This window comes from Pygocentrus nattereri, chromosome 2 (genome assembly GCF_015220715.1).
Source record: "Pygocentrus nattereri isolate fPygNat1 chromosome 2, fPygNat1.pri, whole genome shotgun sequence".
Classification (NCBI taxonomy): Eukaryota; Metazoa; Chordata; class Actinopteri; order Characiformes; family Serrasalmidae; genus Pygocentrus; species Pygocentrus nattereri.
The window spans coordinates 55,363,611-55,388,339 of NC_051212.1; the positions used below are offsets into that span (position 1 = coordinate 55,363,611).

The following is a 24,729-nucleotide window of genomic DNA, read 5'->3' on the forward strand; positions in this document are numbered from 1 at the left end:
TGATCAGTAAAGTAATGATGAGTAAGGTCCTGATCAATAAAGTAATGATGAGTAATGTCCTGATCAATAAAGCATGATCAGTAATGTCCTGATCAGTAAAGTAATGATGAGTAAGGCCCTGATCAGTAAAGTAATGATGAGAAATTTCCTGATCAGTAAAGTAATGATGAGTAAGGTCCTGATCAGTAAAGTAATGATGAGTAATTTCCTGATCAGTAAAGTAATGATGAGTAAGGTCCTGATCAATAAAGTAATGATGAGTAATTTCCTGATCAGTAAAGTAATGATGAGTAAGGTCCTGATCAGTAAAGTAATGATGAGTAAGGTCCTGATCAATAAAGTAATGATGAGTAATTTCCTGATCAGTAAAGTAATGATGAGTAAGGTCCTGATCAGTAAAGTAATGATGAGTAAGGTCCTGATCAATAAAGTAATGATGAGTAAGGCCCTGATCAGTAAAATAATGATGAGTAAGGTCCTGATCAGTAAAGTAATGATGAGTAATTTCCTGATCAATAAAGTAATGATGAGTAAGGTCCTGATCAGTAAAGTAATGATGAGTAAGGTCCTGATCAATAAAGTAATGATGAGTAAGGTCCTGATCAGTAAAGTAATGATGAGTAATTTCCGGATCAGTAAAGTAATGATGAGTAAGGTCCTGATCAGTAAAGTAATGATGAGTAATGTCCTGATCAATAAAGTAATGATGAGTAAGGTCCTGATCAGTAAAGTAATGATGAGTAAGGTCCTGATCAATAAAGTAATGATGAGTAAGGTCCTGATCAATAACGTAATGATGAGTAATTTCCTGATCAGTAAAGTAATGATGAGTAAGGTCCTGATCAGTAAAGTAATGATGAGTAAGGCCCTGATCAGTAAAGTAATGATGAGTAAGGTCCTGATCAGTAAAGTAATGATGAGTAAGGCCCTGATCAGTAAAGTAATGATGAGTAAGGTCCTGATCAGTAAAGTAATGATGAGTAAGGTCCTGATCAGTAAAGTAATGATGAGTAAGGCCCTGATCAGTAAAGTAATGATGAGTAATTTCCTGATCAGTAAAGTAATGATGAGTAAGGTCCTGATCAGTAAAGTAATGATCAGTAATTTCCTGATCAGTAAAGTAATGATGAGTAATTTCCTGATCAGTAAAGTAATGATGAGTAAGGCCCTGATCAGTAAAGTAATGATGAGTAAGGTCCTGATCAATAACGTAATGATGAGTAATTTCCTGATCAGTAAAGTAATGATGAGTAAGGTCCTGATCAGTAAAGTAATGATGAGTAATTTCCTGATCAGTAAAGTAATGATGAGTAAGGTCCTGATCAATAACGTAATGATGAGTAATTTCCTGATCAGTAAAGTAATGATGAGTAAGGCCCTGATCAGTAAAGTAATGATGAGTAAGGTCCTGATCAGTAAAGTAATGATGAGTAAGGCCCTGATCAGTAAAGTAATGATGAGTAAGGTCCTGATCAGTAAAGTAATGATGAGTAAGGTCATGATCAGTAAAGTAATGATGAGTAAGGCCCTGATCAGTAAAGTAATGATGAGTAATTTCCTGATCAGTAAAGTAATGATGAGTAAGGTCCTGATCAATAACGTAATGATGAGTAATTTCCTGATCAGTAAAGTAATGATGAGTAAGGTCCTGATCAGTAAAGTAATGATGAGTAAGGCCCTGATCAGTAAAGTAATGATGAGTAAGGCCCTGATCAGTAAAGTAATGATGAGTAAGGTCGAGGTCTGTTCTTTTATGGTGCTGACGTGTGTTGATCAGTAGGGGGCGACAGAGCAACACACATGAAGGCTCAAAGTGCCGATATTATTGATCTGATCAGGTATTTCAGCTCCATCACTCTCTACTGTACACTCTTTGAAAACATGGTTCTTCAGGGGTTCTTTAGTTAAGACAACGGTTCTACATAGAACCTACACTCACTGGCCACTTTATTAGGTTCAGCTGCTTGTTAACACAAATAGCTAATCAGCCAATCACACGGCTGCAACTCACTGCATTTAAGCATGTAGAGGTGGTCAAGACGGCTTGCTGAAGTGCAGACCGAGCATCAGAACGGGGAAGAAAGGGGATTTAAGGGGCTTTGAACGTGGCGTGGTTGTTGGTGCCAGACGGGCTGGTCTGAGTATTTCAGAAACTGCTGATCTGCTGGGATTTTCACACACAACCATCTCTAGGGTTTACAGAGAACGGTCCGAAAAAGAGGGAATATCCAGTGAGCGGTCAGTTGTGTGGACGAAAATGCCTTGTTGATGTGAGAGGTCAGAGGAGAATGGGCAGACTGGTTCCAGATGATAGAAAGGCAGCAGGAACTCAAATAACCAACCAGAATCTCTGAGGAACGTTTCCAGCACCTTGTTGAAAGTGTGCCACGAAGAATTTGGGGGCAGTCGTGGGCTGGAGGTCAGGAAATCAGCCCTGTGACCAGAAGGTTTCCAGTTTGATCCCCAGAGCCGACAGTCCATGACTGAGGTGTCTTTGAGGAAGACACCTAACCCCCAACTGCTCCCCGGGCACCGTGGATAGGGCTGCCCAAGTGTGCTCACTGCCCCCTAGTGTGTGTGTTCACTAGTGTGTATGTGGTGTATCTTTTCACGGATGGGTTAAATGCGGAGGTGGAATTTCCCCATTTGTGGGATTAAAACAGTAACTCTTAACTTAATTAAGGCAGTTCTGAAGGCAAAAGGGGGTCCAACCTTTTACTAGCAAAGGTATTAGGTAACTTTATTACCTAATAAAGTGGCCGGTGAGTGTAGATCCATAAAGAACCCTTGAGGAACCTTGTGTTTCAGAGTGTCCCGCTTTAAATGCGTTTAATTTCACAGCAAAATGAAATAAAATAGTTCTGCATTTTCAAAGAAAATGAAAAATATAACTCAAAGTCTGATTTACTGACCACAATTCAAACCTTCTGCTTTTATTGGTTCCGTCAAACTTTTCCAAGTCCAAAGTCCTGGGCCTGTTCAAACAGACGGCCACAGCAGGCAGAGAGAAAGCAGCTGACCTCCTCAGTGGTCTCCTGTGACAGCAGACGTTGAAGATGTTTGGGCTGGAGGTGTTTCTCCTGATCTTCCTGTGGAGCACACAGGCTCAGGACGTCCACACTGAGGGTCAGCACGTCCTGAGCACACAGGCTCAGGACGTGCTGACCCCCAGTGTGGACATTATCAGGGAACTGGACAAGCTCAGAGCTCTGGAGCGAAGAATGAAGGCCATGGAGGCTGAAATGGCTGAGCTGAAGATGATGAACGAAGGTACTGAGAAGAAACAGCTTTCAGTGTAAACGAGTCACAGAAACACTAACGTAGCTGTTTTTGTTGTTGTCGTTGTGTTTGGTTCGGTCTCTCACTGCAGGACTTTCCAGGAGCCTGGGGATCATTACGAAGACCATCACAGGTATGAGAAACATGTGAGGTGTATCAGAGAGATCCAGATGGTTTGGTGTGAAACGGTTCAGACGTCTTTACAGTGGTGGTGATGGGAACCAGACATCAGCATGACTACTACACAGATATAGACACTTTATTTACCATCCAGAACCACCAGAGAACCTACACGAGTCTTCTGAGTTTATATGGAATGCTGATGATGGGAAAACAGTGGAAAGTCTGGAATAATGAGTTTTCTTTGGGGACTATTTTGCCGCACAGCGCCCTGCATGTCTCCCTCCACCATGAATGGAGTTGAAGTTCTCTAAACTCTCATAAAACAGCGTCTCAGTCATCAGGCAGTGAATTCAGAACCAGTTCATGTAGGAACTTTCTGTAGGAGCTTTTAGAGGGACGTCTGGTTCCCATCACCACCACTGGGAACGGTTCTGATTCTGTAAGTTTATCTAGAACGGAGCGTTTCACACCAAACCGCTCAGAATGACTTTGTTTACATCTTAACCAGTTAATTATGAAAGAAATCAATGAACCCAAATATTAGGAATAAACTCGGTGTTGTACTTTGTGTTTCTACATTCTCGTTTCTAGATCAGCCCAAAGTGGCGTTCTCCGCTACGCTGTCCAACCTGCAAGATGGTTTTAAGTTCCTGGGCCCGTTCCAGAACACGGTCACCCTGGTGTACGAGAATGCCTTCACAAACATTGGCTATGCCTACGATCCACAAACAGGTGCCAGAACATCACTGCTATGCAGTACTGCAATCTTCTGCAGAAATGTTGACACCCCTGATCAAAAGCATGCACAGATAATACAATGCCTTATAATAATAATTATAATAATATATATATATATATATATATATTTGAAAACAGCCAGAATTCTGTCTGATACCTTCAGAAATGAGTTTCCAGGCTCTTCATGTTAAATCTGATCTTTAGCAGGACAGGAGCGAGGGCTGCAGGTACTGATACTCTGTGAAATGCAGGTCTGATCTGATCTTGTTTATGTGAAGTACATTGGGTGTGAGAGTCTGATTGCAGACGTACGTGGTTAATGTAGAGTACAGTGCAGATCACAGTCGGTACGTTTAGCTACATCTGGAACCTTCATTACAGTCAACTCAACTCAGAGAATCACTTTAAGCAGTAGAACCCGAGAGGGAGAGTGTAACATCCCTGTGATCTGGGGTCCGTAGGTCATCCCAGCCGTGATGTTATTGGTGATAACTCCCTTGTCGATTGCTCTACTGCTTTAATACAGCAGTTAAATAAATACAGTAAGAAATGAATAAACTGGCCGTGAACGCGGCTTTAATATGTTTTAATGTTCAGCTCCTTCCTCCTAATTAGAGCTCCTTAACGAGCAGCTCGTTGCTACGTCAGAGTAACGAGCTCCGCCCACTCGCTGCTCAGCCGGCAGTTCGTTCTCCAGCTCCTTACACTAAATTCCCAAACTGTCGTCTCCACTGAGCAGCTTTTCAGTCGGCAGCTGTGACAGAAGAACAGCTGAACAACCTGGAATCAGCCAGAAATGAACCCAACACCATTCACCAGACGTGTCTGATCTTCAGAGTCGGGCCAAATCAGACTGAGCCGTAAAACTGACCCAATATCAGGTTCAGCTCAGTTTGGTCAGTTTCTCCAGATCAGTATTAATGTTGTTTTGTTCCAGCCGGTCTGTAAAGCTTCTTACAGCCCGTTTAGTTTGGCGAATGGTGTTGGGTTCATTTCTGGCTGATTCCAGGTTGTTCAGCTGTTCTTCTGTCTCAGCTGCCGACTGAAAAGCTGAAAAGTGGCGACGACAGTTTGGGAATTTAGTGTCGTCTCGTCTTCAGAGTCGGACCAAATCGGCTGTCGGTCAGATGTGATCTTAACAGTGTCCGTTTTCTGTTTGTGGCAGAAGTCAGAAGTAAAAACGATCAAATGGCTCGAGCGTCTCCTACAGCTGTCAGAGTCGTTGCTTAGCAACGGCGTCTTAGTGGAGTGATACAGTGTTTGATGTTGTGGTGAAATAACGGCAGTTAGAACGCCTCTCAACCAATCAGCTCACGGGGCCGGAACTACCTGTTGTGTAAAATACTAATAAATTAATTTTAAAAACATATAACGGAAATGTTTTTGGCCATTTTCATACACTGCAAAAAGATATTTGATAAACACATTCGGAGTGTATTATTTTTCACTGCATTTGGACTAAGGGCTGTGAAGACTGTCTCACCTGTAGCTCAGTCCTGTAGGTGAATTTAACTCCACGTTGCTCCGTATTATATTGACGGTTTCATCTGCAGGAATCTTCACGGCTCCCCTGGGGGGAGTGTATTATTTCAGCTTTTCACTCTTCCACCCGGTCGGACCTGGTCCTCAGGCCAAGACCGGGGCGTCCTTGGTGAAAAACGGGGTGCTGGTGGTGGCTGCCACAGATAACGCCCCGGGGGCGGATTCTGAGGACACTTCTGGAAACTCCGCCTCCATCCGGCTGGAGGAAGGAGATCAGGTGTACGTGCAGCTTTGGGAGAAGCACAGGGTCTACACAGACGGAAACAAGCGCAACACCTTCAGTGGGCATCTGCTCTTCCCAGTGTGAATCTCACCTCACTTGGCTGTGGACGCCTTCAGCTGATGCTCTAATGCTGGGCGCCTAAAGTTGTAGCGTTGTAGTTCAGGTTAATTCAAATGTACTATTAGTAGAGCTTCTATGAAATAAAACAGTATGACTTCAGTTTACTTCTTATGTACTACACCGCTTCCAAAAAAGCTGTGACGTTCTGCAGAATGTAAATAAAAACAGGATGGTCTGCAAATCATGTGAGCCATGTTTTTTAAAGGAGAATGCTACAAAGACGACTAATCAAATGTTGAAACATTTTATTATTTTTTGAAAATGATTCGAATTTAATGCCAACAACATGTTCCAAAAAAGTCGGGACGGGGCCGTGTTTACCGCTGTGTTTCATCACCGCTTCTTTTAACAACACCCAACTCTGAGACTGATCTTTGGAGGCGTGTCCAGATCCTTTGACTAGCTGAAAGTGAGCCTCCTGAAAAGAATGGAAGCTGGAATAAAGGCACAGCTGAGATTATGTATGGCTCTTGATGCTTCTGTGTAATTTTCTGTTAATTTTTTTTTCTTGATGCAAAAAACTTGTGATTAGTGGAAAAGGGGGGAAATCATACTGTACATGAAATTAATATCATTATATTACATCTACTGACAGCCAATAGAGGCCATACAAATTAATACCATGCACGTACATTAATTAGGTAGACAGGACTTCTTACAGCCAATAATTATAAGGCTAACAGAACACAGAGGCACGCACAAGGGAAGGTAGCCTGGAGGAATCGACAACAGAGCCAAAGGGCAAAGGACTCAGAATGATCAATATTTAAGGTTTAACACAACAGTTGCGCAATGACAAAGCAAAAAAAGCTGACAAGTGACGGCTGACTCAGTTTCACTCAAGCGTAATCGTTTGTTAATTAACACCAACAAAAGACCGGGCATCAAAACCAAGAACTTCCAGGGATTTTTTTTGAGTGTGCGTTTGTTAAAAGAGCTTTATTTTTTATTTGATTCCTATATTTGTATTGGAATAAAGCTTCTAACAGTGATATTTTGTATTTCAGAAAAACAGCCTAAAGAATTAAAGGGGGCCTAAAACAGAGCCTTGAGGTACCCCACTAGTGATAGGCACTGTTAAGGATGAACAAATTGCCTAATTTTTCAGAGATGCTCTCTCCCAAAGGTGAGAGGTGACCCAAGACTGAATATCTACCTCGTGTAGACACAGCAGATGATCGTAAACCAGTCTGATGCCAAAATAATAATCCTGTGTTCATATTAAATTCTGCTTTGGTTTATTGAGCATACTTTGGGTTTAAAAAATACTTGGTCAAGCTCTTTCCGGCATGGTTTCCAGTGAGTTATCACTGCATCCACACCACGGATTCTTCCATGGAGTCCAAAGTCTTTTGGCCTGTTCAAACCCTCTGTAAGCAGAGAGAAAGCAGCTTAGCTTCAGTCGACTTTGGGCAATCGTCGCTCATTCTTCGGTCATGTCGTTGCGGCAGGTGCTTTTCTTGCTTTTCCTCTGGAGCACAGGGGCTCAGGACATCCTCACACCGAGCGTGGACATTATTGGAGAACTGAGCCGGCTCAGATCTTTGGAGGAAAAGGTGAAAGCCATGGAGGCTGAAATGGCAGAGCTCAAAAGACAGATGACAGGTAGACGGGACTTTATGAAAGAAACATAAGAGACCCAAGTTATTTTGTCACATATATTATTGTTGCTTATTTGGCGTTTGAAGAATTTTAACCGCTTAACCTTAATAGTCGTTATTCGATTGCTAGTCCTCGGCCTCGGTCACTGTTATGAATTATTCCATATTTTGTTTTTTCGTCCAATTTTTTTTCAGAACAGCCCAAAGTGGCATTCTCAGCTTCACTCTCAGCTCTGGAAGTTGGTTCTATGAACATTGGACCGTATCAAGATCAGGTTACTCTGGTGTACCAAAACGCTTTCACAAACATCGGCAGTGCATACGACCCAAATACAGGTACCACTGCAGTGCCCTGCTCCATGCAGCTCAGCTGAAGTGGCGTTATTGAGAACATTTTGCTCGAGACTGCGTAAATATGCTTTTTCTACTTTATTAGAAACACCTTTCTTCTTATTGTTCGACTCGCTCTCCACTTTGAGCTTCACCACCTTATAGCTCCACTGTAGGTGTACACAACTGTACGCTCTGAAAAATGATGGCTCTCTGAGGGTTCTTTGGTAAAGACAGTGGTTCTATATGGAACCATAAACACTCAAAGCACCCTCTGCAAGGTTCTTCAAGGGATCTTCAGTAAACACACTGGTTCTGTAGAGAACAAGGAACACTTGAATGGTTCTTTGCATGGTGAAATGGTTCTTCAGATTGATAGAGAATGTGTTATGTATGGTTCTATATGCCACCAATGAGAGTTCTTCTATTGTTATAATGTCAAGCTTGTAACAGTAGAAGACCTCGTTTTGGTGCTATATAGAGCCCTTTTCAAAAAGGTTCCACCTGCAACACATTCTACATCAACCTGAAGAACCATTTCACCATGCAAAGAACCATTAAAGTGTTCCTTGTTCTATACAGAACCATTGTGTTTACTGAAGATCCCTTGAAGAACCAAAATAGTAACTTTCAGGAGAAGGAAATAAATAAAACTGAAATATTGAACTTTCAACGCCGGTTCATGTCAAAAGATTTGGACCATTTCTGTTGGTCCATTGATTCTAAACTTTTACACAATGTTCACCGAATGCTGGTAAAATTTACTTACTGAGTTTTATGTTGTATTTATGGATGATTCTTCTAAACTGATTCAAAATCAGAAACTGAAACACATTTGGGACTTAAACTGATCTTAGACGTTAGACTAAAACCCTTTTGCTCTGAGGGACTCTGGGGGCAGTCGTGGGCTGGAGGTTAGAGAACTGGCCCTGTGACCGGAAGGTGGCCAGTTCGATCCCCAGTGCTAACAGCACATGACTGAGATGTCCTTGAGCAAGACACCTAACCCCCCCAACTGCTACAGACTAAAACTGTGTTTCAGTGACATAAAAAAAGTTATAGCGTCTTTTATTTAAAAATGTAATTAAACATGATGAATTTAAATCGTTCAGCTTCATTTGAAAACAAATCAAAAGCAAATTTGGCAATAAGACAAATATCTGTAAGTATTATTTTCAGAAGTATTTTTTCTCTATTAATGCCTTGAGTTTAAATAGATCATAAGAGAATATCTAAGGTCTGAATATTTCATTTGTTTTTTTGTTTTTTTTTAAAATAATTTCGCTGCTGTCGGAAGAAAACCTTTTATCTCTATTTTTGTCGTTTTTCAGTTTCTGACATAATTTGAAAAGGCTTGTTTTCCTTTACACTGTGTGTAAATTTCATGATGAACGAACCAAAACAAACGGCCCAAAATGGCTTGGAAAGATTTCTGGTTCCATTGACTTCCATTTAAAATAAAGTAGGTTTTTTCCCTCTCCTGTAAATTACCGTTTTGGAGATATGAGGTTATATATGCTATCTATCCATTGTTAAATGAAGCTGAATGAAGTCCTGCAGTTTTCACTGCGATGCTCTGTCCAGGTATCTTCACTGCACCAGTCAGAGGAGTTTATTACTTCAGCTTTGTGGTCTTTAACCCATATAACCATTTGACCGGTCTGAGTCTGATGAAGAACGGGCAGCACGTGGTCTCTGTGTCGGACAACCCCCCCGGACTGGACACCGAAGACACGGCCAGTAATGCAGCATCACTGTTGCTGGAGAAAGGAGACCAGGTGTGCGTCCAGCTCATGCAGAACCGGAAGGTCTACAGCGACAAATTTAAACGAAACACCTTCAGCGGTCACCTCCTTTATGCAATGTGAACTTCATTAGTCCATCAGGTTAATGCATGAGGTGCTTCTGGTCCAGCTCAGTCATGTTTCTATTAAATAATTTAATAAATATACCAAATATGGTGTGTTATTCTACAATGACTCATTTAGCTACATTTTCAGGGCATTAAATACAATTTTAGGCATTCAAGCCTCTCAAAATCGAATTATCATGGGGCGGTTTGACTATCTCTCCAAGTTTAAATGAACTTTTAACCGTTCTAATCATCCAGTTTCTACTCAACGGAGCAGAATCCTTCTAATCAAAGTAATTATAACATGTCGTAACACAGAGGACTTCAAAGATCTTCAACTCACTGAACAGCATTTCTTCAAATGCCGTGCTGTGCTGGACCTGACGTCAAAGGACTTTTATTTTGACATGCTTTAAAGAAACAGTGGGCAGGATGTTACATCATGAAGAAGACTCTGTAATTTATTATTATTATTATCATGTAATTTATTAAATGACCCTGTCAAAATGTATTAAATTACATACTTTTAAAACGGTAATGAGTCCAGGCTGCTAAGGGTTCATCTGGAATGAGAAATAAAAAGAAAAATGAGAGAAAGGTCCACGATGACCCCTGCTGGACACAACACACAGTGCAGTTTGCTGAAGTATCCAGTAAATGCTTCTGAAGGTGTTTATATGAAGGGAGCTGCTAATATTCTGCTGATAAACTGAGAAATCGGCCGGTTTTGGTCCACTGGTGTTGTTTTTGAAGGCTGGGTGTCGATTAATGCGCCTAAAACCTGAAATAAAGCCGCCCGGCAGCTCGAGGCAGACGCAGAAATGCAGGCTTTCAGAATGAATCACACTTAAAAATGTAATGCAGTGATTTTTAATGTAAAGTCAGCCTCTTGTACTGAACTCAGTGACCCTGTTCATCAGCACTTCAGTGTTTTACTGTATCTCACAGATTATGAGGTGTTTGCTGTTACACATGTAATCATGCCATTGATCGCTGGGCCCCATACAGACGCACTGCTCCTCCAAGCGGTTCGGCTGGCCAGGGTGCCATTTGGTGTAAGTGATCTTCTGACCTTTCGTGTCCGCATACTGGCCCCTAACCTTGCTTTCCCGCGCCCCAAGAAAGCAGGTCTCAGACTGGGAGACCTGCTTGAGCACTTGATAAACAGCCTGGTTTTCCTCGTTATTCCTCGGCAGAGCGAGTTCTCCTTTGACCCCTCTGCAGTAGCTCTGTCCGGCATCGAACGTGGTCACCAAGCCGCTGCTGATGTAATATTTCTGACCAACCTTTCTAAAGGCACGGAAACCTAGAACTGTTGAGAAAAGAAACAAAAAAAAGGGTTTAATTTCTTGAAAACGTGAAATTTACCCATATTTACCGCCTCACGCCAAATGTAGGCGATCGGCCAGCGGTGGACAAAGTACACAAACCATGTCCTTGAGTTAAAGTAGAGATTAAATATTACCCCAGTAAAAGTCGAAGTTCCTCCCTTTAGACCTCCACTTGAGTAAAAGTACTAAAGTATTTCCCTTCAAATGTACTTAAGTATAAAGTAAAAGTACTAAAAGAGGAATTCTGGCTCTGATGTCCTGTTATCATTTTTATAACCAGACTGGCTTCATGAACTCATTTCAGGTGAAAGTCCTCCAGCGTCTCTCTTGGTAAACCAGTCTTTTAATAGAACGTCATTAATTAGTGACGCTGACGTCTATTAAAATAATCAGAAGCACAAAACACTGAAGGTAAACAGTTTCCATCAGGGAGAACCGAGTGGCTCTGAAATCACTTTTTACACACAAGCAAAGTTTCAGTTTCAGATTTATTTACAACTTAGTTCCAAGTTTAAGTTGAATAAAAACTGGCTTTAAACTCAGGATCACAGATGAGCTCCTTTACTATGTTGATCTGTAGGCGTCTGTTCATAAACATAAACCAGCCCAAACTCATTTACTATAAAATGAACTGGTGTTTGTAGAAATTCAGAAAAAAGCCGCGTCAGTCTCGACTGCATATGTGGACATATTTCTATATTGAGCTCTATTTACACAAAGTTAGGTTAGTTCATCATTTATGTTGAACAGACTCTCCCAAAGTTTTACGCTGCTGCGCTGACGTTGAACCGCGTGCTGCACTGGGTCGGTATGACCAACAGGTCAAAACCAGCTCTAAACAAAGTGACCGCTGGGCCCTGATTGGTGCTCTGGCTTTGCGCTTCTTTCGTTTTGACATGTGACGTTTTTATACACACAGAAACCAAAAGGAACGACAGATTTCTCAAAATGTAGGAGGAAAAAGTCGGATATTAGACTCTGAAATGTAGTGGAGTGAAAGGAAAAAGTCCAGAACGGAGAAACTTCAGTACAGATACACCAAAAATACTAAAGTACAGAAACTAATTACATTTACTCAGTTACTCAGGTACTCAGATACTCAGTTACTCAGTTACTGTCCACCACTACAATCAGCCAAGACGTATTTTGTGTCTGAAGTGTATTCAGTTACTGGAGCTGCGAAGGTGCTAATGTCACTGGCATGTAACCACAGGGGAATCGTGAAGCGAGAGACACAGTGTAGACACATTTCCAGGAATGCAGTCACCAAGTCAAATTGGTGACTTGAGTGCAAGTCTCATGACTCGAGTCCACACCTCTGCCTTATACTGATGCTTACATTAGCCTCGTAGCTCCACTACAAAACTTAAGGACCAAACTTCGGACTGTTCAGCGTGAGCGAACGTGAGGCGCCTCACCCTTCTCCAGCATGGAAATCCGGGACTGAAGCTTCTGGACGTCCGAGAGCAAAGTCTTGACCACGGCAGCTTCGTTCACATTGGCTACAACAGAGACCGAGTGTCAATAAAACCATCCTGGTTACATGTAAAGACTTCAGAGAGAACTGACAGCCTTGCTATCTGACAGGCTTAAGAATCATCACCATGACTAGCTGCAGTTTCTCCAAAATACAGACTATTACTGCTAAATCTAGAGTTCCTTAAAACTACTAGTGAAAAACAAACTACAACTACTACATTTCAGCAGGAAGACACTAAGGCTGGCTTCACATGGTGCAACTTTCATGAAACTTTATTTGCTTGAAGCCTAAATGGAACTAATTTGCACTTAAGACAGCTGCTAGAGCTAGAAGCCCTGTGAGGACAGTGGAGGGAGGAGAACCACGAGTGAGTGGGGGCTGGAGCCGAGCTCTGCCGAGGGACACGAGTGACGGCAGGAGGAAGACAATGATTCCGGCAATGAGAGACATGAAAGCGCAAAGCGAGTCCCGAACTCCACCACCCACTCACAGCTCGTCCACCTGGATCAAACGTGAGGTGAAATGGAGCGGCCTCACTGTGGAACAGGGGGCAGGGCCAGGGTGGCGGAGTTCGGGACTCAATTCTCCCTTGTTTTGCCTCTCATTGCTGGAATCATCGTCTTCCTCCTCCTGCCATCACTCTCGTCCCTCTGGGGACACATGGGGTCTCCAATATACCTGTAACTATATACCTGTATAACTATATACCTGTCTGCTGTAAGTCCATGACATTAGATTCACTCTCCTCAGTTTAAAGTACTACTTTTATTTATATTTGGTAAAATTGTCCCTTATTTCTCTTTACCTGTTGACCCAGTTTCTCCTTTTTGCCCTTTAGGCCCGGATGGGCCCGCCACTCCAGAGGGTCCCCGGACTCCTACACCTGGACGTCACAGAAGGATAATATACTATAAGAACCCAATTCAAATACAGGCAGACATGCTTAGAGAAATAAACACATTCGCACCAAATCTTATACAAACCTTGCTCTCCTTTCGATCCTTTTACCCCCGGTGGACCGATATTACCAGCTGGACCTTTGGCTCCAGGTGGTCCCGTCACTGAGGGACCTGAAAATAGTGACAGTTTTAGCTAATTTTGCAGAATTAAGGCACCAAGGCTGGCTTTACGTAGTGAAACTTTCATTCTTGAAACCTACATGAATCTAAGTTGCACTTGAGTTGCATAATGTAAAGCTTTCTGCAACTCACTTGAAACTCATCTGCAAGCAACTGTTTCTGAAACAAATTTCATGAAACAGCAAATCAAAACGGAGAAAAGTACATCACATGATCACATCAAGCAACATAAAACAATATGTAACAATAGATTCCGCCGGATTAGTGGAAAAGGAAGTAAAACTTATGCGTGGTTTATTTGGTGGTTGAAAAAGAGACCCCCGCCACCAGCTGACAAAAAGAATACAAAGAAATGTACATTTCAACATCTGGCTAACTACAATGTGTTGCGTGCAACACGGATTGTTTTTGAATTGCTTTGTGTAGCCAAGTTGCACGGAAACTATGTTGCAGGCAACTCACAACATGTAACTAGTTGCATGAAGGTTTGACCATGTAAAGCCAGCCTACACTGTTAGAAATGAAGGTTCTGTTCAGGTACATTTTCGTTCATCGAGGTCCAATCAGTGGAAAAGTTCCCTCAAAGCTCTAACAGTGGTTCTAAGGTCTGATTGTGGAGCTTAAATCAGGTTCTCCAGGTGAAAAGTTGGTATTTGTTCCTTTTCATAACCGAATGTTTTAAAACAGAGCAGTAGAGTAAAAGCCTGGAGGCGAGGCGAGGCGGGGTGTGTGGAGTCAGTCCAGCTTAGAACAGATCATTTCAGTGGATTATGGTTCAGTTATGTTCCCTTACTAAAGGTGCTGAAATGGAGCCTTGAGGGTTCCACCCCAGTGATGGGAGGGTGACAGTTTAGTACCTTTCTTTCTGAGAGTCAAACAATCCTGGAAATGCAAAATCACAAGTTTTGCACAAATGTGAAAGCAAGTATGATCACATTTATAGCATTTGGTTGATGCTCTTATACAGACTGGCTTTCAATTGGATCACTTTACAGAGGGGGGCAATGGTAGTGTTGGAAAGCTTGTCCAAGGACTCCTATTGGTGCAGCACAGGGTGCCCAGGAATGGGATCAAACCCCAGTCAGCAGCTTGGAGGGCAGAGGAGTTATCCACTAGACTATAGCATCTACTACAAGATGTTGATCAGAGACACATGGAGTCTCCGGTGTACCCATCCTTTGGGGGTACAATGTGTTGGAGCATACATTTTCCCTTATTTCTCTTTACCTGCTGACCCAGTTTCTCCTTTTTGCCCTTTAGGCCCGGGTGCGCCCGCCACTCCAGAGGGTCCCCGGACTCCTACACCTGGACGTCACAGAAGGATAATGTACTATAAGAACCCAATTCAAATCCAGGCAGACATGCTTAGAGAAATAAACACATTCGCACCAAATCTTATACAAACCTTGCTCTCCTTTCGATCCTTTTACCCCCGGTGGACCGATATTACCAGCTGGACCTTTGGCTCCAGGTGGTCCCGTCACTGAGGGACCTGAAAATAGTGACAGTTTTAGCTAATTTTGCAGAATTAAGGCACCAAGGCTGGCTTTACGTAGTGAAACTTTCATTCTTGAAACCTACATGAATCTAAGTTGCACTTGAGTTGCATAATGTAAAGCTTTCTGCAACTCACTTGAAACTCATCTGCAAGCAACTGTTTCTGAAACAAATTTCATGAAACAGCAAATCAAAACGGAGAAAAGTACATCACATGATCACATCAAGCAACATAAAACAATATATAACAATAGATTCCGCCGGATTAGTGGAAAAGGAAGTAAAACTTATGCGTGGTTTATTTGGTGGTTGAAAAAGAGACCCCCGCCACCAGCTGACAAAAAGAATACAAAGAAATGTACATTTCAACATCTGGCTAACTACAATGTGTTGCGTGCAACACGGATTGTTTTTGAATTGCTTTGTGTAGCCAAGTTGCACGGAAACTATGTTGCAGGCAACTCACAACATGTAACTAGTTGCATGAAGGTTTGACCATGTAAAGCCAGCCTACACTGTTAGAAATGAAGGTTCTGTTCAGGTACATTTTCGTTCATCGAGGTCCAATCAGTGGAAAAGTTCCCTCAAAGCTCTAACAGTGGTTCTAAGGTCTGATTGTGGAGCTTAAATCAGGTTCTCCAGGTGAAAAGTTGGTATTTGTTCCTTTTCATAACCGAATGTTTTAAAACAGAGCAGTAGAGTAAAAGCCTGGAGGCGAGGCGAGGCGGGGTGTGTGGAGTCAGTCCAGCTTAGAACAGATCATTTCAGTGGATTATGGTTCAGTTATGTTCCCTGACTAAATGTGCTGAGATGGAGCCTTGAGGGATCCACCCCAGTGATGGGAGGGTGACAGTTTAGTACCTTTCTTTCTGAGAGTCAAACAATCCTGGAAATGCAAAATCACAAGTTTTGCACAAATGTGAAAGCAAGTATGATCACATTTATAGCATTTGGTTGATGCTCTTATACAGACTGGCTTTCAATTGGATCACTTTACAGAGGGGGGCAATGGTAGTGTTGGAAAGCTTGTCCAAGGACTCCTATTGGTGCAGCACAGGGTGCCCAGGAATGGGATCAAACCCCAGTCAGCAGCTTGGAGGGCAGAGGAGTTATCCACTAGACTATAGCATCTACTACAAGATGTTGATCAGAGACACATGGAGTCTCCGGTGTACCCATCCTTTGGGGGTACAATGTGTTGGAGCATACATTTTCCCTTATTTCTCTTTACCTGCTGACCCAGTTTCTCCTTTTTGCCCTTTAGGCCCGGGTGGGCCCGCCACTCCAGAGGGTCCCCGGACTCCTACACCTGGACGTCACAGAAGGATAATGTACTATAAGAACCCAATTCAAATCCAGGCAGACATGCTTAGAGAAATAAACACATTCGCACCAAATCTTATACAAACCTTGCTCTCCTTTCGATCCTTTTACACCCGGTGGGCCGACATCACCTGCTGGACCTTTCTTTCCAGGTGGTCCGGTCACTGAGGAACCTGAAAATAGCAAAATGTAAATTACGTTTAAGCTAAAAGGAACATTCCATAGCTTTTTGCACATCCAGTCTAACTGCTAATGCTAAGTGCTACCTTTCACTCATTGTCAACCACGCTTGACTAAACCGATCGATGGCTAATAGAGCTAATATTGCTAGCAGTGACAGATAGCCACCAATTAGCATTTTGCTCATAACATGATGCTAAGTGGTGGGTGCTAGTTTCTATATTTTGCTAGCCATATTAGCATTTTTTAACAAAAGGTTTTAGCCATTTTTGGAAATTACAAGATTTTCTTATTCATGAGCAACCCGAAGGTTTTACCATGAAAACATGTCGTTACTGTCATACGTCAAAAAAAGTAACTTTAGAAGAAAAGCGCTGCGTTTTCAAATTATGTAAAAAAACCAAAAACAACCATAACTACCCAAACTTTACCGAACGTGTCAGTCGCGACTGTTCCGGCGACAATTTCAGCTCGTTTGAGCTCAGAAACTCAGCAGTTCATGACCAGCAAACTCAGCTTTGAGCAGCTGTTCACACAGAAAATCACCATATTTTACAGTAAAACACTAAAAAGACCTGAAAATATGGAGATTCTTAATGTTCCTCACTGACTTTCAGACTTTGGGACACTTCAAAACAATGGGATCTAACCAGAGGACACTCTGCAATGTCTCCTGGGTTTATCTAACACTAGGGGGCGCTCCTGAGCGAGTCCAAAATGAATGGGTTAAGATGGAGCATTTGAGCAAAATCATAGTTTATAAATGCTGAAACATTTTTAATGTAAAAGACTCATTCATTTACTGAACAGAGAGCAGAATAAAACACTTTAAGACCGCTGTTATATTTAAGAGCTTTTAAACTCGAGTTCTAGGAGTTTAAAACGGCGCCTTATGCACGTTCATGACGTCAGTGAGTGCCAACAGCCAATGCGCTGCTCCGCTTGCTGAAGAAAAAATGAAAAATGTAGGTGAGTTTTCTTTTGAGCTTTTCTTCTACTTTCTAAAATGAAAGGAAAGTTCTGGGCTCCATTCACTTCCATTCATTGAGGATTGCGCCCTCTGCTGTTCAGCAGTCCTGTTTTTGACATAATGGGGGAAATAAGAAGTGGCCAGACTCCTCATAAACCGGCTCTGATTTAACTGCTCACCATGTGGCCATCCTGCTCTGAAATACAGGGGCGTGGCCTATAAGTAAGTAAATAAATAAGTAAATAAGCCCCGCCTACAGATTAAAACTCAGTGTGTTTTGGTAGTGACGTGAAAATGAGGGGCAGCATTTTCAGATTTTTTTTTTTAATTAAAGATTAAACTTAGGATCCATCTTATCTTCCACATGACTGCATTATTTTGAGATTATATCTGAAATAAGTGTCATTTATTGCCATTTTTATCAAAGTCAAAGAACGTCTGAGGCTGTCGGGAACAGTCGAGTGAAGATGAGATTACGGCAGGGCTGCCAAACGTCCCGTAAAAGAAGGAATCTTCCCGTAATTGGAAACCAAAAGATGTGTTCTGCTTTGAACTGATACGGGATGCGCTTTATTCCAGATTTTTGATAATTGCTTCCGTGCAAATCTGACTATTAAGATGGGGCGATTTGCATGAGACAGAAGGAAACCCTGCATGATGACCGTATGGGTGGGTTAACACTAAAGCAACTTAAAGAAGTTCAAACTGCTTTGTGAATAAATGATCAAACCGACCACATGCTGGTGATACGAGGTTGTAACAAAACACTACACAGAAGAGAGGATACCCCACTATTCATGGTAAAGTGCAAGGAATGTCAGCTTTTTATGGCCCAAAATAGTTTGTAGTGTCAGCAGTAAAGTCATTTAATGACTTGAATTACAACACAAATTTGGCTGTAGTTGAACGACCCCCTGCAACACCCCCCAACCCCTCAGCACCCCAGTCCTTATTTCCATTTCGGGAAGTTGGCAAACCCTGGATTACATCACGACCAGCAATGCAAATGTTGATCTTCAGCAGATTTCATAACGCCACAGTGGAAAAGCCCAGCTGTTAGTGTTGAAACACTTTCCCCTTCCTTTTTATAGTCGAGACCACCCTGCTAGAAAAGCCAGCATGGACCAGCATGGGTGCTCACCAGCATATCGCTGCTGTCAGATCAAAATCTCCAAATTAATAACTTTACAGGAGAAGGAAAAAACATACATTACTCTTAATGTAAGTCAATGGAACCGGACGTATTTCCAAGTCATTTTAGGCCGATTATTTTGATCCGTCCTTCATGAAATTTACACAGAATGTAAAGGCCAATGTGCCTTTTCAAATTATCTCAAAAACTGAAAATCGAGGTTTTGCTCCGACACCAGCGATATGTTGCATTTTGGAGCTGGTCAGCCAGAAAAAACATAAAATTCCCATAAAATGCAACAGGATCATGAAGTTCCAGTTGAACATCACTGTTAGCAGCTAACCGTCTCTCTTTAACACTTTATATTCTCTTTAGAACGGGATATTCTGCCCTCATTAGCAGCCTGAGCAAGTTAGCAGAGGAACCGGCCCTGTGACCGGAAAGTCGCCGGTTCGATCCCCAGAGCCGACAGTCCATGAGCAAGGACATGAGTCCCTGTCCTTGAGCAAGACACCTAACCCCCAACGGCTCCCTGGACGCTGTGAAATCAAATGATCTTTGAAAAAATATATTTAAAAATCGAAGTATTATTCTTAGAAGTGTAAATTTCAGGGTTGGTGTTTGGACAGACACTTCCAATAGGAATTCCGCTGTAAATGCTGACTTTGTATATATGTAGCTTTACTCTCTCAATGCCATCTGTTTAAATTAAGTCACCTATTAAGCATTTATGACCGATCTGAACCTCGGCTGGCACAAACCTGTCTCTCCTTTCTGTCCTTTGGGTCCAACAGGCCCGTCCTTTCCGTCTTTCCCGTCTCTGCCGGGCAGGCCGTTGTGTCCCGGCGTCCCTGGGACGCCAGCATAGAGCGGGCAGGTTAGAGGCTGAGGCTGATCGCCAGCTACTGAAATCAGGAACTCCAGCAGCAGCAGAAGCAAGACGCTGTGCTTGAACGGCGGCATCTCAGAGTCACTGCTAACAACCGGAGCTCAGGCCGAGGAAACGATCTGAGACGAGCAGCCGAGACATTATATTACTTCACAGCATTGAGCAACAGCATCCCACCCTCATACCTATCAAGCAAACTACGGATTCCCTGCAAAATGATGAAATAGAGATTTTCCCCTTCCACTCAGCAGCGTTGCACCACCAAACTGGAATGTTTCAGGGAAGTTAGAGAAGTTTACACACACAGGCAAAGGAAGAGGAAAAGGCAAGATTCCCTTAAATGGTCCACTGAACACAGTGAGGGTAAAACAGGCATTCACACCTTTGTTTTTCATATATATATACAGAGTCTGTAGTTCTACAGTTACAGACTGTAGTCCATCTGTTTCTCTGATACTCTGTTACCCTGTTCTTCAGTGGTCAGGACCCCCACGGACCCTCACAGAGCAGGTACTGTTTGGGTGGTGGGTCATTCTCAGCACTGCAGTAACACTGACGTGGTGGTGGTGATATGTTAGTGTGTGTAATATCAGGTCAGCAGTGTCCGGTAGGTGTTTCTAATAAAGTGCAAATAGCAGGATTAGAAACTTTTACCAAGGATGGCTTTGAGGAAGGACGTCAGACCGGACTAAACTAAACCGAGCAGAGCTGGATTTTACACAGAGACTCCGACCCGCTGGTCATTTACCCATTTTTTTCTGTTTATTTTTCTGTCCACAGACAGTTCTGATAAATAGATAAGGACAGCAGTTTGGGTTCTAGGGTAGTTTAACCGCTCTGTGTTTGTTTTGAATGAGCCACTCTCAGGGCAAAGTACAGTGATTATATAAAACCCTGAGTTCCTGAGTTCATCAGGCCCCAGCTTTGAAAACAAACACCTGCTGTAATATTAATATAATAATAAAATAATATTAATTATTTAGTTGATACTTTTCGAGCATCTATTGCATCTTCGCTCACACTCTATATATGACGCTTACATTCATAAATAATCACAAATGCACCTGTAATTTGGTAACAACAACTAATAATGCCTCATAAGGCTGTAATAATGCACTGCAATTGATTACTTGGTCACTCATAAACACATTGTACCATTTGTGTCACTATCCACTGCAGTGCCTTTTAAACAGACGACCTGTTCATAGTTATAAAGCCGGTATTACTCTTATTATTGATTATAAAAACGTTATGAACATTTAAAACAGCTTCACTAAGTGCTTCAAGCACAGTGATCGATATTGATATTCACACTGAACGTTAATTGTAACCTGTACTGTTCGTTTGCTCTGTGAAATACTGTATATCTGTTATAATTGCCGGGTCATCTGTGAGAACGTTAGCGGCACCGAGTTATTCTGGTCATATTCAGACGCTGTAGGACAAAGAAATGTTCAAAACAGTTGTTATTACTGGAAAAAATGCAGTGTATGGTCAGTGGGCAGAGCATCTGAGGATGAACTGGGCTTTTTCTGTCCGCTACCATGACCTTTGCCTCCTGCAAATATCCAAACTGAGCATGTGCAGCGTGAAGGTCTTCTGGACAGTTAAAAGTACCCTGTTGTTCATCAGTCCCACAGAAAGAAGCCAGTCTTGGTGTAGAAATCGTACCAGCTAAATTCTAGTCATGAGGTCTGTTCTGTATTTGGTCTCATTTTGGATCTCTTCATGGAGCACACAGGCTCAGGACCTCATGTCACCGACTGTGGACATTCTGACGGAGCTGGGGAAACTCAGGACCATGGAGGAAAAGCTAAAAGCCATGGAGAAGGAAATAAAGGAACTCAGGAGAGAGAACGCAGGTGGGCATATATTTACTATTTATCTAAAATGTTAAGAATAATCATTTTTTTAAAAAAAAGGCTTTATATAAATAGGTCGGGTCCAGATTTTGTAATTACGCTGATACCCTAATTCCTCTGGGCTCAATGTTTTCTGGAGATGCCCAGCTGCTGTATCTGACTGACCGTCCTTCCTTGTAGGGCAGGCAGCGACACTGGAAGCCGGGCTTCTTTTCATTGGGCTACCCCAGACAAGGATGCTGGAGGCAGGGTTCAGGGTTTCAACAGCCGTTTAAATTAATTTTCGAACCGAATCAATCCTAAGCTGGCCAGTTTACGGTTCTTCATGCGGTCACTGCTGCCACTCATTCCTCTCGCTCTCTCTCTGTGTACGCAAAGATACCCACTCTGCCACGCCCACCTTTACTTCAGTAAAGACTCCGCCTCTCTGAGATGCTGTTTTATACCAAGTCATGTTACTCTCTGCCTCTGGCTGACTGTCTGCGCTGCGTGTCCGTGGCTGGGTCGTCTCAAACTGATGCCGTTTAGTTAGCTTCACAGTGTCACTGACCCAGCTCTTGCCTCAATCCCTGACCCAGCTCTTGCCTCAGTCCCTGACCCAGCTCTTGCCTCAGTCCTTGACCCAGCTCTTGCCTCAGTCCTTGACCCAGCTCTTGCCTCAGTCCCTGACCCAGCTCTTGCCTCAGTCCTTGACCCAGCTCTTGCCTCAGTCCCTGACCCAGCTCTTGCCTCAGGCCCTGACCCAGCTCTTGCCTCAGTCTCAATCCCTAACCCAGCTCCTACTAAGTCCCTATGTGCAAATGTGCTTTGTTATGTCTGTGTATAAACACGTCCCTTTGTATCAGTGTCCCCTTTTTTAAAAAACTTGCAAGTTTTCCTAGTGTTCCTACTGTTTCTACTCTTCCTACTTTTCCTGTTTCATATTTCCCTGTTTATAATAGTTTGGTTTTTGACAATGGATTATCCCATCTCAATCATTTCAGAACTCCAAGCTCTCAAAGTCAGGGTCTCTACAATGGAGAAAGGTAGGTGACCATGTGAGATCTGTGAAGACCAAAGTACACAATGAAGAGCGTCTGATTCCTAATTTCTCCTGAAATAACTCTTTGTGCCTAATTCATGTTCAGCTGCAGGTTTTCCCATCTTCAAGACAGTTGGGCAGAAGTACTACGTGTCAAACGGGATGAAGGCGAAATTCGATCATGCTCTGAAGTTCTGCACTGACACTGGAGGCAGTTTGGCTTTACCGAGAAGTGAAGCTGAAAATGTAGCTTTGTCTGTAATGCATGCAACTTTGGATTCAACCTACATACTACTCGGGACAACAGACAGAGAGACAGAGGGTCAGTTTGTAGATCTGAACAAGAAACCTCTGACCTTCACCAGCTGGATGCCAAATGAGCCCAACAATCATCACGGGAATGAGGACTGTGTTGGTATTCACACTAATGCCAAGTGGAATGACCTACCCTGTGATTTAGACTACCATTTTGTATGTGAATTAACAATTTAGCACCTAGGATTGATTCCGAATTAGTCGCATTATGTTATGCAGATAATTGCAATGTCTAATTTGCTCAGTGCTGTTCTGAAAGATTGTTGTTGGCTAAAACGAAGTGTCACTGCATATTAAATACTTTCAGTAATTCGTCAACATTAACATTATTTTCATCATGTGAATGTAGAACCTGAAATCATTTGATATTATTGGAGTGAAATTATATATATATAATGAGTGTGCATATTACGTATGATATATACAGTTAAAGAGTGAACGTCATATATATTTTCGTGACCAAAGTTCCCGACGATGTGAAAGAACGTTACTAATTAATTAAAGTCAAATCAGAGTTTTACTTCATATTTAATCTCTTTTCTAATTCTAATAAAAAGCGTTCTTGCAAAAGTTAAAGAAAAGTGAAAAATCAATCTTGCAAAAAAATCAAAGTCAGATGAAAAGACCAAACTTCAGCCGCAGGTTCGGCTCGAAGGGAAGAAAAGGCGTCTTTATTAGCTCCAGTGTGACAAGTTGGTGCCCGAAAGCCAAAATATACAGACACTTCAAAAACCATACATTTTATACCACCTATGAGCGAAGCCATCACCCCTCCCTGGGGGGAGAACATTTACAGCATTTGGCTGACGCTCTTCTCCAGAGTGACTTACAGTTTGATCGTTTTACACAGGGAGGCCAAGGTGGTGTTAGGAGTCTTGCCCAAGGACCCTTATTGGTATAGTGTAGGGTGTTTGCCCAGGTGGGGGGATTGAACCCCAGTCTACAGCATAGAAGGCAGAGGTGTTACCCACTACACTAACCCACCACAGGGTGGAGAGAAGGGTGAGATCATCGCTCCACCTATTCTTGATACATCCTGAAATCACCAATCAATAGAACTGTTCTTCTAGCTTTCTTAGGAACCCTTGTTTCCTCTATTTTATATAATTGCCTTATCCTGGCACATGAGGTCATCTTAACCAAGTGGTGGGTGCTCTCCTCATTAGTTTTGATTGATGGGTTAGTTTCTACCGGTTCTTATCTATTTTTCTCACTAACGGCAGGCTTGTTTTCGCTGAATGGGCAACACTTCTCACGGCTCCTAGGACAGGCACACTCACTGTCAAAGATCTCTTTCATAGGCTGTACTGTCTGTTCCTGGAGCGGAAAATCCATATTTGGAAGTTTTGGGCCTGCTGTTCTGGTCCCTGTCTGCCTGCCTCAGTTAAATGCTTATAGGCCTGCCTGTCTCTTTTATGCTCATAACTCTGTCTTTAATCATTTCTAAGGTAATGATTATTACAAAACTTTTATTAAAAGGTGATTTAAGGATATATTTCTTCAAAGAAAATCCCCACAATATCATATATACAGCAAATGAGTGTGTATATATATATAAGGGAATGTCATATATATAATATATAGTCAAAGACTGATATATATATATCATACATAGAGCCAATCAGTGTATGTATCGTATATCGTATAGCGAAGGAATATTAACTGAATCCACTTCATCATCTCCTGAGGAATTTAACTGTGAGGAAGTCAGGTATGCTGTTAGAACCGAAGGTTCTGCTCAGGAACATTTTTCATCATCGAGGTCCAAACAGTGTAGATGTTCCCTCAAAGCTCCAGCAGTGGGTTTAAGGTCTGATTGTGGAGCTTAAATCAGTTCCTCCA

General features: G+C 42.3%; 4 protein-coding genes across 5 annotated transcripts; 3 read left to right on the plus strand and 1 right to left on the minus strand.

Annotated features, from left to right (window-relative positions):
* The first annotated feature begins 2,993 nt into the window (after nt 1-2,993).
* Nucleotides 2,994-6,206, plus strand: LOC108413828 (complement C1q-like protein 3). 2 transcript variants are annotated; one of them, XM_017686507.2, is made up of 5 exons: nt 2,996-3,104; nt 3,150-3,270; nt 3,371-3,412; nt 3,994-4,134; nt 5,694-6,206. In XM_017686507.2, the coding sequence occupies exons 1-5, from the start codon at nt 3,057-3,059 to the stop codon at nt 5,987-5,989; spliced, it is 648 nt and encodes a 215-aa protein (XP_017541996.1). In that variant the 5' UTR covers nt 2,996-3,056; the 3' UTR covers nt 5,990-6,206. The 2 variants fall into 2 exon arrangements, with proteins under 2 accessions (XP_017541995.1, XP_017541996.1); XM_017686506.2 differs by having other exon boundaries at nt 2,994-3,270.
* A 1,169-nt stretch (nt 6,207-7,375) lies between these two features.
* On the plus strand, nt 7,376-10,346 carry LOC108413833 (complement C1q-like protein 2). The gene is made up of 3 exons (XM_017686517.2): nt 7,376-7,630; nt 7,822-7,962; nt 9,541-10,346. The coding sequence occupies exons 1-3, from the start codon at nt 7,462-7,464 to the stop codon at nt 9,822-9,824; spliced, it is 594 nt and encodes a 197-aa protein (XP_017542006.1). The 5' UTR covers nt 7,376-7,461; the 3' UTR covers nt 9,825-10,346.
* Nucleotides 10,347-10,662: 316 nt separating this feature from the next.
* LOC108413831 (pulmonary surfactant-associated protein D-like) lies at nt 10,663-19,942 on the minus strand. The gene is made up of 9 exons (XM_037544053.1): nt 19,562-19,942; nt 16,605-16,691; nt 16,427-16,504; nt 15,104-15,190; nt 14,926-15,003; nt 13,603-13,689; nt 13,425-13,502; nt 12,558-12,641; nt 10,663-11,120 (listed from the first exon to the last, which is right to left on the minus strand). The coding sequence occupies exons 1-9, from the start codon at nt 19,761-19,763 to the stop codon at nt 10,741-10,743; spliced, it is 1,161 nt and encodes a 386-aa protein (XP_037399950.1). The 5' UTR covers nt 19,764-19,942; the 3' UTR covers nt 10,663-10,740.
* Nucleotides 19,943-21,266: 1,324 nt separating this feature from the next.
* LOC108413832 (mannose-binding protein C-like) lies at nt 21,267-23,407 on the plus strand. Its single transcript, XM_017686516.2, has 3 exons — nt 21,267-21,551; nt 22,535-22,576; nt 22,679-23,407. The coding sequence occupies exons 1-3, from the start codon at nt 21,377-21,379 to the stop codon at nt 23,062-23,064; spliced, it is 603 nt and encodes a 200-aa protein (XP_017542005.1). The 5' UTR covers nt 21,267-21,376; the 3' UTR covers nt 23,065-23,407.
* Nucleotides 23,408-24,729: the final 1,322 nt, after the last annotated feature.